Below are 16573 nucleotides of genomic sequence, written 5' to 3' on the forward strand. Positions count from 1 at the left end.
AGTGAGCCAGGGCACAACTTTTCGGTAGGTAGTCTTCCTCTGCCACTGCAACCACTTTCCTTTTGGGGCACCGGTTTGGGAGATACAGTCTGAGTAAGGTGGACGAGTAATAGCTGAGTATTTTGTAGATAGGATCCACACAAGTCAAAGTGAGCCAAGGGCGAAGGGATGATACAGTCGGGATTTCCCACTCACGATGCCCGTTTAGAGCTGGGTAGTGTTGAGATGCAATGAAGCCGGGAAGGGTTCAATATTATACCGTACTCGTGACGAGTGTTTTTCTAAGTGGTTGAAAAGTTTTGTGGGTCGGAAGCTGCGTTACTTGCTGCGGGATCAGTTGACTCAAAGCAGCCACGCTTCTCCAATCTGCCATAGTTTGAGCGCTACCGTTGATTGCTCTCTATGTCCCGGGGTATTTAAGGCTGATGCTACCAAAGTGATGGTAATGCACGTCAGAGATTGCCACCGACTGACACTTGTGTGGCGAGAATGTTACTGTGTTATCCTGTACCTGAATGGTGTCTTTGTGTGTTTTGCACACAGTGCTTTGACATTTTGTGCAAACACCTGTTTAGAATCGAGCGGTATCGTGGTCCTGCAGTATCGCCCGGGAAATTCCAATACTTCTGTCCTGCAGTTAGGAAAATTGTATTTCAAAAAGAATCTTAATTTGTGCAAGGACTTTCGCCCACCTGTACAATGCTTTCCCATTATGATAAATAACCTTAGTAATTGGAGCCGTATTGGATGAAATCTGGCGGGGTTTGTTAAGGCAGGTCGCCCGCTCCAAACTTCTGAAACTCAGGAGCATGGTGCACCACTGCAGAGAGCTGTAATGAGGGAGGGTGTAACTGACCGTGAACTGCTGTGAAATTCTGTCGCTCTGCTTCCTCCCCATTTTCCCTCTTGACTCAGTATTTCTCTATGTCCACTCCAAGCTCTGATCCCAGACCCTCAAACTGTTACGTACTTGCCCCTCGCATTCCGAACTGAGACTCCGTTCTCCATCATCAAATAACAATTCGCATCTTAGATAGATCCGAAAAATACGTTTACTAAATAACAGACACACAGCCGTGATCTGGTAACCCATCTCACTTGGGTTGACTGTGCCGACAAGTGCCTGGTCAGCGCCGCCACCGGAATGTCTCCTTTCGAATGCTCCGTCGGTTATCAACCCGCTCTGTTTTCTGCCCACCAAGACGACATCACTGTACCTTCAGTTCAGGCCCATCTCCGCCGGTGGCGCAAGATCTGGAAGGACGACGCTCGGCCCGGCTCCACTCTGCTGACCGCAACCGGAGTATCGGCGATCGCCACCGGATTCCAGCACCCAAGTATCAGCCTGGTCAGATGGTTTGTATCCCTTCAAGGGACATCCCCTTCAAATCCGAATCCTCGTTACATTGGACCATCGTTAATCGAGAGCATCATCAACCCTTCGGTGGTCGTAACTCCAACTGCCCAAATCCATGCACATTCATCCCACGTTCCACGTCTCCCAACTGAAACCTGTGTCTGTCAGCCATTTGTTCCTACCTGCTGAATATCCTCCGCCCGCCCGAATCATCGACGATCACCCAGCTTACACCGTCGGGCGAATACTGGTTGTGCGCCGCCGAGGCAGGGGTCTCCAGTACCTGGTCGACTGGGAGGGATACGGTCCTGAGGAGCGCACCTGGATCCCCCGCCTCTTCACCTTTCTCTCATCCGAGACTTCTATCGCGACAATCCGGGCGAGCCTGGTGGCATTTAACTCATCATCCGACCCACAAAACCTTTCATCAGCATATGAAAAGACTAATCACGGGTACGATTGAATATCGAACCCTTCCCGGCTTCATTGCATCTCAACACTACCCAGCTCTAAACGGGCATCGTGAGTGGGAAATCCCGACTGTATCATCCCTTCGCCCTTGGCTCACTTTGACTTGTGTGGATCCTATCTACAAAATACTCAGCTATTACTCGTCCACCTTACTCAGACTGTATCTCCCAAACCGGTGCCCCAAAAGGAAAGTGGTTGCAGTGACAGAGGAAGACTACCTACCGAAAAGTCGTGCCCTGGGTCACTGACCGACGTGGCATGGAATTATCAATGCTGGGTCCAAATACTCCAATTCTGCGAGGAATAATGATGATTAATACTGCAGTTTACGGAAGTGATTCATCATCCCCCTCTCTATGCCACTGAAGTCTGTGGAATATATGGCGACATTCCGCTTCTTGTATACCGAGATGTGGAAGCAAACGGAGTCGAGGAGCTCACCCGAGACTAGTGACTGCGAAATGGAAATTATAGTGGAATGAATGAATGGGGACAAAGATGTAGTGAATGAGAGAGCGACTCTGGGAGTTTGTGCAAGTTTAGCAACGAATATTTATCTTTACGCTGATTGAAAGTGTCTACGTCCCGAATGTGCATTTTCAAAGTTAATACGACAGCTAGGGTTTCCCCTTTCAGATGTTTATTTATAAATACATTTCAATAAAATAGTCGACGTGAATATAAATATTGACACATTGATGAATTCTCACTGTGAAGCAAACAAGAATTGATTTGACATTACTGTTAAAATACTTTTTTCTGCATTTATTGAAATTTTCAACGTTTTCATGCAAATTAGACTGAATTGTCCATTTTTGTCTGGTTGTTCCCCTCAGCTGCTCCACTCTCGTTTTCCTGTGCCTCCTCCCCGGGATTCTGTCGGGGACTGGATGCCGTATCGGATTCGCTGTTGATCGGGACGATTCGCTCATCCACGGCGGTCAGAGCCAGGCGCGGGGCTTGAACCTTTAACACACCGTCCTGGGTCAAACAACATTTCACTGACTGAGCATCGACACCTTCTGGCAGCTGGAATTCCCTCCTGAACTCCTCAAGTCTGTAGCTGTAAGAGCCGCTGCCATCGTCGCTCTTCTTCTCGTATTCTCCTGTCACCAGCACTTTTCTTCCAAGGACTTTCACCTTCAGTTCTTCCGGGGAGAATCGCGATACATCCAGGGACACAGAGAAGTTACCTCCACTCTTGTCCACTGACCCGCCCTGATCTCCCTGGTGATCAGCTCCCGGCCTCTGAATTATTGCGCTTTCGTTCCAGGACTGTTTGGCAACCCCCTCGACAGCTCTGTCGATGAAGTTCATGCCTTTTCGCATTTGCTCGATCTGTTTCCACGCGGTAAGTTCGAATGGGTCAACGCGAGTGAATAGACTAGGCCACGGTGTGTTCCCAGGCTGCTGGCACAGGCAGGAAGGGTGCGAAGGTCGGCGGTTGCGCATGTTTTCTGCCTCTTCTGTCACCTCTCTGCAAGGCAACTGGCGTGAAGTGGCCGACCTCAGTTTCTGATCTGCCGCAACCCTCGAGACACACGCCTTATATATTGCAGGGTAGAGTTGCGGAAGGAGCCAGACAGGGCTGGAGCCTGTGATGTCAAGGTTTGAGATGTGTCTATTGCAATGCAAGAAGTATTTCGATCAAAGCTGATGAGCTTAGAGGGCGGATCAGTACTTGGACCTATGATGTTGTGGCCATTACAGAGACTTGGCTCAGCGGCAGGAATGTTTACTTCGAGTGCCAGGCTTTGGATGTTTCAGAAAGGACAGCGAGGGAGGCAAAAGAGGTGGGGGCGTGGCACTGTTGATCACAGATAGCGTCACGGCTGCAGAAAAGGATGAAGTCATGGAGGGATTGTCTACGGAGTCCCTGTGGATGGATGTTAGGCACAGGAAGGGGTCAATAACATTACTGTGTGTTTTTTATAGGCTGCCCAATAGTAACAGGGACATAGAGGAGCAGATAGGGAAACAGATCCTGGAAAGGTGTAATAATAACAGGGTTGTCGTGGTGGGAGATTTTAATTTCCCAAATATCGATTGGCATGCCCCTAGAGCAAGGGGTGTAGATGGGGTGGAGTTTGTTAGGTGTGTTCAAGAAGGTTTTGTTGACATACGATACCATAGCATTGGAGAGGGATAGGAACAGGCAAGTTAGGAAAGCGTTTAATTGGAGTCAGGGAAAATTTGAGACTATCAGGCAGGAACTTGGAAGCATAAATTGGGAATAGATGTTCTCAGGGAAATGTACGGAAGAAATGTGGCAAATGTTCAGGGGATATTTGCGTGGAGTTCTGCATAGGTATGTTCCAATGAGACAGGGAAAGGATAGTAGGGCGCAGGAACCGTGGTGTACAAAGGCTGTTGTAAATCTAGTCAAGAAGAAAAGAAAAGCTTAGGAAAGGTTAAAAAAAAAACTAGGTAATGATAGAGATCTAGGAGATTATAATGCTAGCAGGAAGGAGTTTAAGAATGAAATTTGGAGTGCCAGAAAGGGTCATGTGAAGGTCTTGGAGGACAGGATTAAGGAAAACCCCAAGGCATGCTACAAGTATGTGAAGAGCAAGAGAACAAGACAAGAGAGAATAGGACCAATCAAGTGTGACAGTGGAAAAGTGTGTACGGAACCAGAGGAGATAGGAGAGGTACTTAATGAATACTTTTCTTCAGTATTCACTGCAGAAAAGGATCTTGATGATTGTAGGGATGACTTACAGCAGACTGAAAAGCTTGAGCATGTAGGTATTAAGAAAGAGGATGTGCAGGAGGTTTTGGAAAGCATCAAGTTGGATAAGTCACCAGGACCGGATGAAATGTATCCTAGGCTACTGTGGGAGGCGAGGGGAGGAGATCACTGAACCTCTGGCAAAGATATTTGCATCATCAACGGGAGCGGGAGAGGCTCCGGAGAATTGGCTTTGTGAAAGGCAGGTTGTGCCTTACGAGCCTGATTGAATTTGTATATGGATTTCAGCAAGGCATTTGATACAGTACCCCAGGCAAGGCTTATTGAGAAGGTAAGGAGGCATGGGATCCAAGGAGACATTGCTTTGTGGATCCAGAACCTGCTTCCGTACAGAAAGCAAAGGGAGGTTGTAGACGGGTCATATTCTGCATGGAGGTCGATGACCAGTGGTGTGCCTCAGGGATCTGTTCTGGGACCCCTACTCTTTGTGATTTTTATAAATGACCTGGACGAGGAAGTGGAGGGATGGGTTAGTAAATTTACTGATGACACAAAGGTTGGGGGTGTTGTTGATAGTGTGGAGCGCTGTCAGAGGTTACAGTGGGACATTGATAGGATGCAAAACTGGGCTGAGAAGTGGCAGATGGAGTTCAACCCAGATAAGTACGAAGTGGTTCATTTTAGTAGGTCAAATATAATGGCAGAATAGAGCATTAATGGTAAGACTGTTGGCAGTGTGGAGGATCAGAGGGATCTTGGGGTCCAAGTCCATAGGACACTCAAAGTTGCTGTGCAGGTTGACTCTGTGGTTAAAACAGTGATGGTGCATTGGCCTTCATCAATCGTGGGATTGAGTTTAGGAGCTGAGAGGTAATGTTGCAGCTATATAGGACCCTGGTCAGACCCCTCTTGGAGTACTGTGCTCAGTTCTGGTCGCCTCACTACAGGAAGGATGTGGAAACCATAGAAAAGGTGCAGAGGATATTTATAAGGATGTTGCCTGGATTGGAGACCATGCCTTACGAGAATAGGTTGAGGTGTACAAGATGATGAGAGGCATTGATCGTGTGGCTCTTCAGAGCCTTTCCCCCGGGGCTGAAATGGCTAGTACGAGAGGGCACAGTTTTAAGGTGCTTGGAAGTAGGTACAGAGGAGATGTCAGGAGTAAGTTTTTACGCAGGGAGTGGTGAGTGCGTGGAATGGGCTGCCGGCAACGGTGGTGGAGGCGGATACGATGGGGTCCTTTAAGAGACTCCTGGATAGGTACATGGAGCTTAGAAAAATAGAAGGCTGTGGGTAACCCTAGGTAATTTCTAAGATAAGGACATGTTCGGCACAGGGGCCAGTATTGTGCTGTAGGATTTCTATGTTTCTACGTTTCTCTGTGTCAGTCGGTGGCAATCTCTGACATCGTTGTGTATACACGCATTATCATCACTTTGGTAGCATCAGCCTTCGATATCCCGGGATAGAGTGATCAATCAACTGTAGCGCTCAAACTGTGGCAGATTAGAGAACTGTGGCTGCTCAGTCAACTTATCCTGCGGCATGTAACGCAGCTTCCGACCCACAAAACCTTTCATCAGCATATGAAAAGACTAATCACGGGTACGATTGAATATTGAACCCTTCCCGGCTTCATTGCATCTCAACACTACCCAGCTCTAAACGGGCACCGTGAGTGGGAAATCCCGACTGTATCATCCCTTCGCCCTTGGCTCACTTTGACTTGTGTGGATCCTATCTACAAAATACTCAGCTATTACTCGTCCACCTTACTCAGACTGTATCTCCCAAACCGGTGCCCCAAAAGGAAAGTGGTTGCAGTGGCAGAGGAAGACTACCTACCGAAAAGTTGTGCCCTGGCTCACTGACCGACGTGGCATGGAATTATCAATGCTGGGTCCAAATACTCCAATTCTGCGAGGAATAATGATGATTAATACTGCAGTTTACGGAAGTGATTCATCATCCCCCTCTCTATGCCACTGAAGTCTGTGGAATATATGGCGACAGACCCCAGCCTGTATATAGAGATGAGGAAAGATGGGAAGTAAAGTGATACTGAGACTGGTGACTGCGAAATGGAAATATAGTGGAATGAATGAATGGGGACAAAGATGTAGTGAATGAGAGCGCGACTCTCGAAGTTTGTGCAGGTTTAGCAACCAACGTTTATCTTTACGCGGATTGATCCCGAATGTGTATTTTCAAAGTTAATAACACACAGCAAGCATTTCCCCTTTCAGATGTTTATTTTTAAATACATTTAAATAAAATAGTCGACGGTAATATAAATATTGACATGTTGATGAATTCTCACTGTGAAGCAAACAAGAATTGATTTGACATTACTGTTAAAATACGCTTTTTTCTACATTTATTGACATTTTCAGCGTTTTCGCGCAAATTAGACTGAATTGTCCATTTTCGTCTCGTTATTCCCCTCAGCTGCTCCACTCTCGTTTTCCCCGGGATTCTGTCGGGGACTGGATGCCGTATCGGATTCGCTGTTGATCGGGACGATTCGCTCATCCACAGCGGTCAGAGCCAGGCGCGGGGCTTGAACCTTTAACACACCGTCCTGGGTCAAACAACATTTCACTGACTGAGCATCGACACCTTCTGGCAGCTGGAATTCCCTCCTGAACTCCTCAAGTCTGTAGCTGTAAGAGCCGCTGCCATCGTCGCTCTTCTTCTCGTATTTTCCTGTCACCAGCACTTTTCTTCCAAGGACTTTCACCTTCAGTTCTTCCGGGGAGAATCGCGGTACATCCAGGGACACAGAGAAGCCATCTCCACTCTTGTCCACTGACCCGCCCTGATCTCCCTGGTATCTTGCAGGGATGGAGGGGAGGAAGCTGCCAGAATGAGCCAGAAATAACTTGTTGCGGAGATGACATTTCGTCATGTACAGTATTCAGGAGGCGGCCCCGCTGGAATCGTCCCGAGAGCAGCGCTGAGCTGAGTCACTCCCGTTTGTGGCCAGGCTGCGCAGTGACGACACTCGGTATTATTGTCATCTCCGCAACCCAGACACTTCTGGCTCATTCTGGCAGCTTCCTCCCCTCTGTCGCTGCAATATAAAAGGCGTGTGTTCAGAGAGCCTCGGCAGATCAGAAACTGAGATCCGCCACTTCACGCCAGCCGCCTTTGAGAGAAACGACTGAAGAAGCCGAGACGATGCTCAGCTGTCGGACTTGCCAGACGTCCCGCCTGTTCCAGCAGCCGGTGCACACACTGTGGCCCGTGCCGCTCACTGTCTTTGAGCCGCTCGAATGTAACGTGTGGAAACAGGTGGAGGAAATGCGAAAGGGCATGAATTTCATGGAGAGAATTTTCGAGGAGTTGGCCAAAGAGTTCTGGGGGGAAAGACCACGAATTCGAGCCGGAGCCGAAGGAGGTCAGAACGGAACAGTGGACAAGAGTGGAGATGGCTTCTCTGTGTCCCTGGATGTACCGCGATTCTCCCCGGAAGAACTGAAGGTGAAAGTCCTTGGAAGAAAAGTGCTGGTGACAGGAAAATACGAGAAGAAGAGCGACGATGGCAGCGGCTCTTTCAGCTACAGACTTGAGGAGTTCAGGAGGGAATTCCAGCTGCCAGAAGGTGTCGATGCTCAGTCAGTGAAATGTTGTTTGACCCAGGACGGTGTGATAAAGGTTCAAGCCCCACGCCTGGCTCTGACCGCTGTGGATGAGCGAATCGTCCCGATCAACAGCGAATCCGATACGGCATCCAGTCCCCGACAAAATCCTGGGGAGGAGGCACAGGAAAACGAGAGTGGAGCAGCTGAGGGGAACAACCAGACAAAAATGGACAGTTCAGTCTAATTTGCACGAAAACGCTGAAGATGTCAATAAATCCATTCAAAAGCGTATTTTAACAGTAATGTCATATTAATTCTTGTTTGCTTCACAGTGAGAATTCATCAATGTGTCAATATTTATATTAACGTCGAGTATTTTATTTAAATGTATTTAAAAATAAACATCTGATCAGATAAGCTTGGATTTAATTTATTTATTTTTTGTGGTGTAATATATAATTGATGTAAAAAGTTATATTGCACTAATCTTAACCGAACATTTATTGTATTTGTCATACTATCAAGACATAGTCTTGACCAATTTGTTTCTTCAATTTTAATATTCAAATCACTTTCCCATTTTTGTCTTGACTTATGGACTCCTTGTTTAATTGCCTGTTTTTGAATCAAATTATACATACAAGATATAATTTTTTAATATTTCCTTTTTGAATTAAAATTTCTATTTCATTCGATTTCGGCAATAACATTGTTTGACCTAGCTTTTCTCTTATGTAAGCCCTTAGTTGAAAGTAACAAAATAAAGTGTTATTTGATACTTTATATTTATTCTTTAATTGATCGAATGACATTAATATACCTCCTTCAAAACAATCTCCTATGTATTTAATCCCTTTTTGAAACCAATTATATAAAAGTTGATTGTCCATTGTAAAAGGAATATCTGATCAGTGTTTCCGATGTAACCAAGAAACTGGTACATTTTTACATTCTACATGGTCTTGTCCTAAAATTCAACCTTTTTGGACAAATTTAAGACTTTTATTGGAACAAATTACGGGAATGCAACTTCCTCATAATCCAATATTACTTTTACTAGGTGATATTGAAGGGATAAAACCGAAACTCAAACTAAATAAATATCAGAAAGAATTCATAAAAATTGCACTGGCTGTAGCCAAAAAGGCTATTGCAATTACTTGGAAATCAGATACATATTTAAGTATAGATTGTTGGAAAAAAGAAATCTATGGCTGTATTCCATTAGAAAAAATTACTTATAATTTAAGAGATAAATATGAAACATTTTTGAAAATTTGGCGCCCTTATTTACAAAAGACAGGATTAAATATATAGGTGCTCTGAAGATGAAATAATTGGTTACTTGGGGAAAGAAATAAATATATATACTAAAGTTATTAAGAACTCCATGGAGCATGTGGAGACCTTCCAACAACCAGGCACTCTTTCTTTCTTTTTTTTTCTTTCTTAATTTGTTTTTATATATAGGGAAGTTAGGGGGGAGGGGGGAAGGGATATATACTTTTTTTTCCATACTTGTAATCACTTAAAAATGCAATTAAATACAATTTTTAAAAACAAATAAATAAATAAATAAACATCTGAAAGGGGAAATGCTTGCTGTGTGTTATTAAATTTGAAAATACACATTCGGGATGTAGGCACTTTCAATCTGCGTAAAGATAAACGTTGGTTGCTAAACCTGCACAAACTTCGAGAGTCGCTCTCTCATTCACCACATCTTTGTCCCTATTCATTCATTCCACTATAATTTCCATTTCGCAGTCACCAGTGTCGGGTGAGCCCCTTTACTCCGTGTCGTTCCTCATCTCTATATACAGGATGTGGAATGTCTCCATATATTCCACAGACTTCAGTGGCATAGAGAGGGGGATGATGAATCACTTCCGTAAACTGCAGTATTAATCATCATTATTCCTCGCAGAATTGGAGTATTTGGACCCAGCATTGATAATTCCATGCCACGTCGGTCAGTGACCCAGGGCACGACTTTTCGGTAGGTAGTCTTCCTCTGTCACTGCAACCACTTTCCTTTTGGGGCACCGGTTTGGGAGATACAGTCTGAGTAAGGTGGACGAGTAATAGCTGAGTATTTTATAGATAGGATCCACACAAGTCAAAGTGAGCCAAGGGCGAAGGGATGATACAGTCGGGATTTCCCACTCACGATGCCCGTTTAGAGCTGGGTAGTGTTGAGATGCAATGAAGCCGGGAAGGGTTCGATATTCAATCGTACCCGTGATTAGTCTTTTCATATGCTGATGAAAGGTTTTGTGGGTCGGATGATGAGTTAAATGCCACCAGGCTCGCCCGGATTGTCGCGATAGAAGTCTCGGATGAGAGAAAGGTGAAGAGGCGGGGGATCCAGGTGCGCTCCTCAGGACCGTATCCCTCCCAGTCGACCAGGTACTGGAGACCCCTGCCTCGGCGGCGCACAACCAGTATTCGCCCGACGGTGTAAGCTGGGTGATCGTCGATGATTCGGGCGGGCGGAGGATATTCAGCAGGTAGGAACAAATGGCTGACAGACACAGGTTTCAGTTGGGAGACGTGGAACGTGGGATGAAAGTGCATGGATTTGGGCAGTTGGAGTTACGACCACCGAAGGGTTGATGATGCTCTCGATTAACGATGGTCCAATGTAACGAGGATTCGGATTTGAAGGGGATGTCCCTTGAAGGGATACAAACCATCTGACCAGGCTGATACTTGGGTGCTGGAATCCGGTGGCGATCGCCGATACTCCGGTTGCGGTCAGCAGAGTGGAGCCGGGCCGAGCGTCGTCCTTCCAGATCTTGCGCCATCGGCGGAGATGGGCCTGAACTGAAGGTACAGTGATGTCGTCTTGGTGGGCAGAAAACAGAGCGGGTTGATAACCGACGGAGCATTCGAAAGGAGACATTCCGGTGGCGGCGCTGACCAGGCACTTGTCGGCACAGTCAACCCAAGTGAGATGGGTTACTGGCGGAAATGCAGAGCAGTGCTGCTTCCAAATCCGGATTTGCTCGCTCCATTTGACCGTTAGCCTGTGGATGGAAACAGGAAGACTCACTTACTGAAGCTCCGAGGCCTTGACAGAAGGATTTCCAGACTGGGGGATGACTTCGGGGCCCCGGCCAGAAATAATGTCAGAGGGAATTCCATGAAGGCGGAAGACGCGTTGGACAAGGAGGTCGGCTGTTTCACGGGCTGTAGGGAGTTTGGAAAGGCCTATGAAGTGCTCGGCTTTGGAGAAACGCTCCCCTACGGTGAGTTCAGCAATGTTCCCATGTGAAGGGGGTAGTCCAGTGACGAAATCCAGAGCAACGTGGGACCAAGGGCGACCAGGGACAGGTAGGGGACGAAGCAGCCCAGCAGGTGGTCGATGGGAGGCTTTTCCGCGGGTGCACACAGTACTGGCAGCGACGGTGAATTTTGAACGGATGTGCGTAAAGTACATTTCTTTGACAGTGGTCCGTATCGTGGGTGTTGCATTAATCTCTACTGAAAAACATATACTGTTATGTCAGTTTGTAAAATTTCCATTCTTAATATTCGAAACATAAATACATATTTGTAACCAGATCACGGCTGTGTGTCTGTTATTTAGTAAACGTATTTTTCGGATCTATCTAAGATGCGAATTGTTATTTGATGATGGAGAACGGAGTCTCAGTTCGGAATGCGAGGGGCAAGTGCGTAACAGTTTGAGAGTCTGGGATCAGAGCTTGGAGTGGACGAGAGAAATACTGAGTCAAGAGGGAAAATGGGGAGGAAGCAGAGCGACAGAATTTCACAGCAGTTCACGGTCAGTTACACCCTCCCTCATTACAGCTCTCTGCAGTGGTGCACCATGCTCCCGAGTTTCAGAAGTTTGGAGCGGGCGACCTGCCTTAACAAACCCCGCCAGATTTCATCCAATACGGCTGCAATTATTAAAGTTATTTATCATAATGGGAAAGCATTGTACAGGTGGGCGAAAGTCCTTGCACAAATTAAGATTCTTTTTGAAATACAATTTTCCTAACTGCAGGACAGAAGTATTGGAATTTCCCGGGCGATACTGCAGGACTACGATACCACTCGATTCTAAACAGGTGTTTGCACAAAATGTCAAAGCACTGTGTGCAAAACACACAAAGACACCATTCAGGTACAGGATAACACAGTAACATTCTCGCCACACAAGTGTCAGTCGGTGGCAATCTCTGACGTGCATTACCATCACTTTGGTAGCATCAGCCTTAAATACCCCGGGACATAGAGAGCAATCAACGGTAGCGCTCAAACTATGGCAGATTGGAGAAGCGTGGCTGCTTTGAGTCAACTGATCCCGCAGCAAGTAACGCAGCTTCCGACCCACAAAACTTTTCAACCACTTAGAAAAACACTCGTCACGAGTACGGTATAATATTGAACCCTTCCCGGCTTCATTGCATCTCAACACTACCCAGCTCTAAACGGGCATCGTGAGTGGGAAATCCCGACTGTATCATCCCTTCGCCCTTGGCTCACTTTGACTTGTGTGGATCCTATCTACAAAATACTCAGCTATTACTCGTCCACCTTACTCAGACTGTATCTCCCAAACCGGTGACCCAAAAGGAAAGTGGTTGCAGTGGCAGAGGAAGACTACCTACCGAAAAGTTGTGCCCTGGCTCACTGACCGACGTGGCATGGAATTATCAATGCTGGGTCCAAATACTCCAATTCTGCGAGGAATAATGATGATTAATACTGCAGTTTACGGAAGTGATTCATCATCCCCCTCTCTATGCCACTGAAGTCTGTGGAATATATGGCGACATTCCGCTTCTTGTATACGGAGATGTGGAAGCAAACGGAGTCGAGGAGCTCACCCGAGACTGGTGACTGCGAAATGGAAATTATAGTGGAATGAATGAATGGGGACAAAGATGTAGTGAATGAGAGAGCGACTCTGGGAGTTTGTGCAAGTTTAGCAACCAATATTTATCTTTACGCTGATTGAAAGTGTCTACGTCCCGAATGTGCATTTTCAAAGTTAATACGACAGCAAGGGTTTCCCCTTTCAGATGTTTATTTATAAATACATTTCAATAAAATAGTCGACGTGAATATAAATATTGACAAATTGATGAATTCTCACTGTGAAGCAAACAAGAATTGATTTGACATTACTGTTAAAATACTTTTTTCTGCATTTATTGAAATTTTCAACGTTTTCATGCAAATTAGACTGAATTGTCCATTTTTGTCTGGATGTTCCCCTCAGCTGCTCCACTCTCGTTTTCCTGTGCCTCCTCCCCGGGATTCTGTCGGGGACTGGATGCCGTATCGGATTCGCTGTTGATCGGGACGATTCGCTCATCCACGGCGGTCAGAGCCAGGCGCGGGGCTTGAACCTTTAACACACCGTCCTGGGTCAAACAACATTTCACTGACTCAGCATCGACACCTTCTGGCAGCTGGAATTCCCTCCTGAACTCCTCAAGTCTGTAGCTGTAAGAGCCGCTGCCATCGTCGCTCTTCTTCTCGTATTTTCCTGTCACCAGCACTTTTCTTCCAAGGACTTTCACCTTCAGTTCTTCCGGGGAGAATCGCGATACATCCAGGGACACAGAGAAGTTACCTCCACTCTTGTCCACTGACCCGCCCTGATCTCCCTGGTGATCAGCTCCCGGCCTCTGAATTATTGCGCTTTCGTTCCAGGACTGTTTGGCAACCCCCTCGACAGCTCTGTCGATGAAGTTCATGCCTTTTCGCATTTGCTCGATCTGTTTCCACGCGGTACATCCAGGGACACAGAGAAGTTACCTCCACTCTTGTCCACTGACCCGCCCTGATCTCCCTCGTGATCAGCTCCCGGCCTCTGAATTATTGCGCTTTCGTTCCAGGACTGTTTGGCAACCCCCTCGACAGCTCTGTCGATGAAGTTCATGCCTTTTCGCATTTGCTCGATCTGTTTCCACGCGGTAAGTTCGAATGGGTCAACGCGAGTGAATAGACTAGGCCACGGTGTGTTCCCAGGCTGCTGGCACAGGCAGGAAGGGTGCGAAGGTCGGCGGTTGCGCATGTTTTCTGCCTCTTCTGTCACCTCTCTGCAAGGCAACTGGCGTGAAGTGGCCGACCTCAGTTTCTGATCTGCCGCAACCCTCGAGACACACGCCTTATATATTGCAGGGTAGAGTTGCGGAAGGAGCCAGACAGGGCTGGAGCCTGTGATGTCAAGGTTTGAGATGTGTCTATTGCAATGCAAGAAGTATTTCGATCAAAGCTGATGAGCTTAGAGGGCGGATCAGTACTTGGACCTATGATGTTGTGGCCATTACAGAGACTTGGCTCAGCGGCAGGAATGTTTACTTCGAGTGCCAGGCTTTGGATGTTTCAGAAAGGACAGCGAGGGAGGCAAAAGAGGTGGGGGCGTGGCACTGTTGATCACAGATAGCGTCACGGCTGCAGAAAAGGATGAAGTCATGGAGGGATTGTCTACGGAGTCCCTGTGGATGGATGTTAGGAACAGGAAGGGGTCAATAACATTACTGTGTGTTTTTTATAGGCTGCCCAATAGTAACAGGGACATAGAGGAGCAGATAGGGAAACAGATCCTGGAAAGGTGTAATAATAACAGGGTTGTCGTGGTGGGAGATTTTAATTTCCCAAATATCGATTGGCATGCCCCTAGAGCAAGGGGTGTAGATGGGGTGGAGTTTGTTAGGTGTGTTCAAGAAGGTTTTGTTGACATACGATACCATAGCATTGGAGAGGGATAGGAACAGGCAAGTTAGGAAAGCGTTTAATTGGAGTCAGGGAAAATTTGAGACTATCAGGCAGGAACTTGGAAGCATAAATTGGGAATAGATGTTCTCAGGGAAATGTACGGAAGAAATGTGGCAAATGTTCAGGGGATATTTGCGTGGAGTTCTGCATAGGTATGTTCCAATGAGACAGGGAAAGGATAGTAGGGCGCAGGAACCGTGGTGTACAAAGGCTGTTGTAAATCTAGTCAAGAAGAAAAGAAAAGCTTAGGAAAGGTTAAAAAAAAACTAGGTAATGATAGAGATCTAGGAGATTATAATGCTAGCAGGAAGGAGTTTAAGAATGAAATTTGGAGTGCCAGAAAGGGTCATGTGAAGGTCTTGGAGGACAGGATTAAGGAAAACCCCAAGGCATGCTACAAGTATGTGAAGAGCAAGAGAACAAGACAAGAGAGAATAGGACCAATCAAGTGTGACAGTGGAAAAGTGTGTACGGAACCAGAGGAGATAGGAGAGGTACTTAATGAATACTTTTCTTCAGTATTCACTGCAGAAAAGGATCTTGATGATTGTAGGGATGACTTACAGCAGACTGAAAAGCTTGAGCATGTAGGTATTAAGAAAGAGGATGTGCAGGAGGTTTTGGAAAGCATCAAGTTGGATAAGTCACCAGGACCGGATGAAATGTATCCTAGGCTACTGTGGGAGGCGAGGGGAGGAGATCACTGAACCTCTGGCAAAGATATTTGCATCATCAACGGGAGCGGGAGAGGCTCCGGAGAATTGGCTTTGTGAAAGGCAGGTTGTGCCTTACGAGCCTGATTGAATTTGTATATGGATTTCAGCAAGGCATTTGATACAGTACCCCAGGCAAGGCTTATTGAGAAGGTAAGGAGGCATGGGATCCAAGGAGACATTGCTTTGTGGATCCAGAACCTGCTTCCGTACAGAAAGCAAAGGGAGGTTGTAGACGGGTCATATTCTGCATGGAGGTCGATGACCAGTGGTGTGCCTCAGGGATCTGTTCTGGGACCCCTACTCTTTGTGATTTTTATAAATGACCTGGACGAGGAAGTGGAGGGATGGGTTAGTAAATTTACTGATGACACAAAGGTTGGGGGTGTTGTTGATAGTGTGGAGCGCTGTCAGAGGTTACAATGGGACATTGATAGGATGCAAAACTGGGCTGAGAAGTGGCAGATGGAGTTCAACCCAGATAAGTACGAAGTGGTTCATTTTAGTAGGTCAAATATAATGGCAGAATAGAGCATTAATGGTAAGACTGTTGGCAGTGTGGAGGATCAGAGGGATCATGGGGTCCAAGTCCATAGGACACTCAAAGTTGCTGTGCAGGTTGACTCTGTGGTTAAAACAGTGATGGTGCATTGGCCTTCATCAATCGTGGGATTGAGTTTAGGAGCTGAGAGGTAATGTTGCAGCTATATAGGACCCTGGTCAGACCCCTCTTGGAGTACTGTGCTCAGTTCTGGTCGCCTCACTACAGGAAGGATGTGGAAACCATAGAAAAGGTGCAGAGGATATTTATAAGAATGTTGCCTGGATTGGAGACCATGCCTTACGAGAATAGGTTGAGGTGTACAAGATGATGAGAGGCATTGATCGTGTGGCTCTTCAGAGCCTTTCCCCCGGGGCTGAAATGGCTAGTACGAGAGGGCACAGTTTTAAGGTGCTTGGAAGTAGGTACAGAGGAGATGTCAGGAGTAAGTTTTTACGCAGGGAGTGGTGA

General features: G+C 46.5%; 3 protein-coding genes across 3 annotated transcripts; 1 reads left to right on the forward strand and 2 right to left on the reverse strand.

The window, feature by feature from the left end:
* Nucleotides 1-2494: 2494 nt before the first annotated feature.
* Nucleotides 2495-3280, reverse strand: LOC140741390 (heat shock protein beta-11-like). The gene has a single exon (XM_073071560.1). It carries the CDS (start codon nt 3278-3280, stop codon nt 2624-2626), a length of 657 nt encoding a protein of 218 aa, XP_072927661.1. The 3' UTR covers nt 2495-2623.
* Nucleotides 3281-7610: 4330 nt separating this feature from the next.
* Nucleotides 7611-8524, forward strand: LOC140741582 (heat shock protein beta-11-like). The gene has a single exon (XM_073071887.1). The coding sequence runs from the start codon at nt 7704-7706 to the stop codon at nt 8349-8351; it is 648 nt and encodes a 215-aa protein (XP_072927988.1). The 5' UTR covers nt 7611-7703; the 3' UTR covers nt 8352-8524.
* Nucleotides 8525-13302: 4778 nt separating this feature from the next.
* Nucleotides 13303-14144, reverse strand: LOC140741392 (heat shock protein beta-11-like). Its single transcript, XM_073071561.1, has 2 exons — nt 13886-14144; nt 13303-13700 (listed from the first exon to the last, which is right to left on the reverse strand). The coding sequence occupies exons 1-2, from the start codon at nt 14142-14144 to the stop codon at nt 13303-13305; spliced, it is 657 nt and encodes a 218-aa protein (XP_072927662.1).
* Between the last annotated feature and the right edge of the window lie 2429 nt (nt 14145-16573).

The sequence above is a fragment of the Hemitrygon akajei genome, chromosome 18 (assembly GCF_048418815.1).
Source record: "Hemitrygon akajei chromosome 18, sHemAka1.3, whole genome shotgun sequence".
NCBI lineage: Eukaryota > Metazoa > Chordata > Chondrichthyes > Myliobatiformes > Dasyatidae > Hemitrygon > Hemitrygon akajei.

Coding starts and splice junctions, on each gene's coding strand:
- LOC140741582 (XM_073071887.1), top strand. CDS start 7,704: ATGCTCAGCTGTCGGACTTGCCAGACGTCCCGCCTGTTCCAGCAGCCG.
- LOC140741392 (XM_073071561.1), bottom strand. CDS start 14,144: ATGCGCAACCGCCGACCTTCGCACCCTTCCTGCCTGTGCCAGCAGCCT. Junction 13,701..13,885: donor GTCAGTGGACAAGAGTGGAG/GTAACTTCTCTG, acceptor ACAAGAGTGGAG/GTAACTTCTCTGTGTCCCTG.
- LOC140741390 (XM_073071560.1), bottom strand. CDS start 3,280: ATGCGCAACCGCCGACCTTCGCACCCTTCCTGCCTGTGCCAGCAGCCT.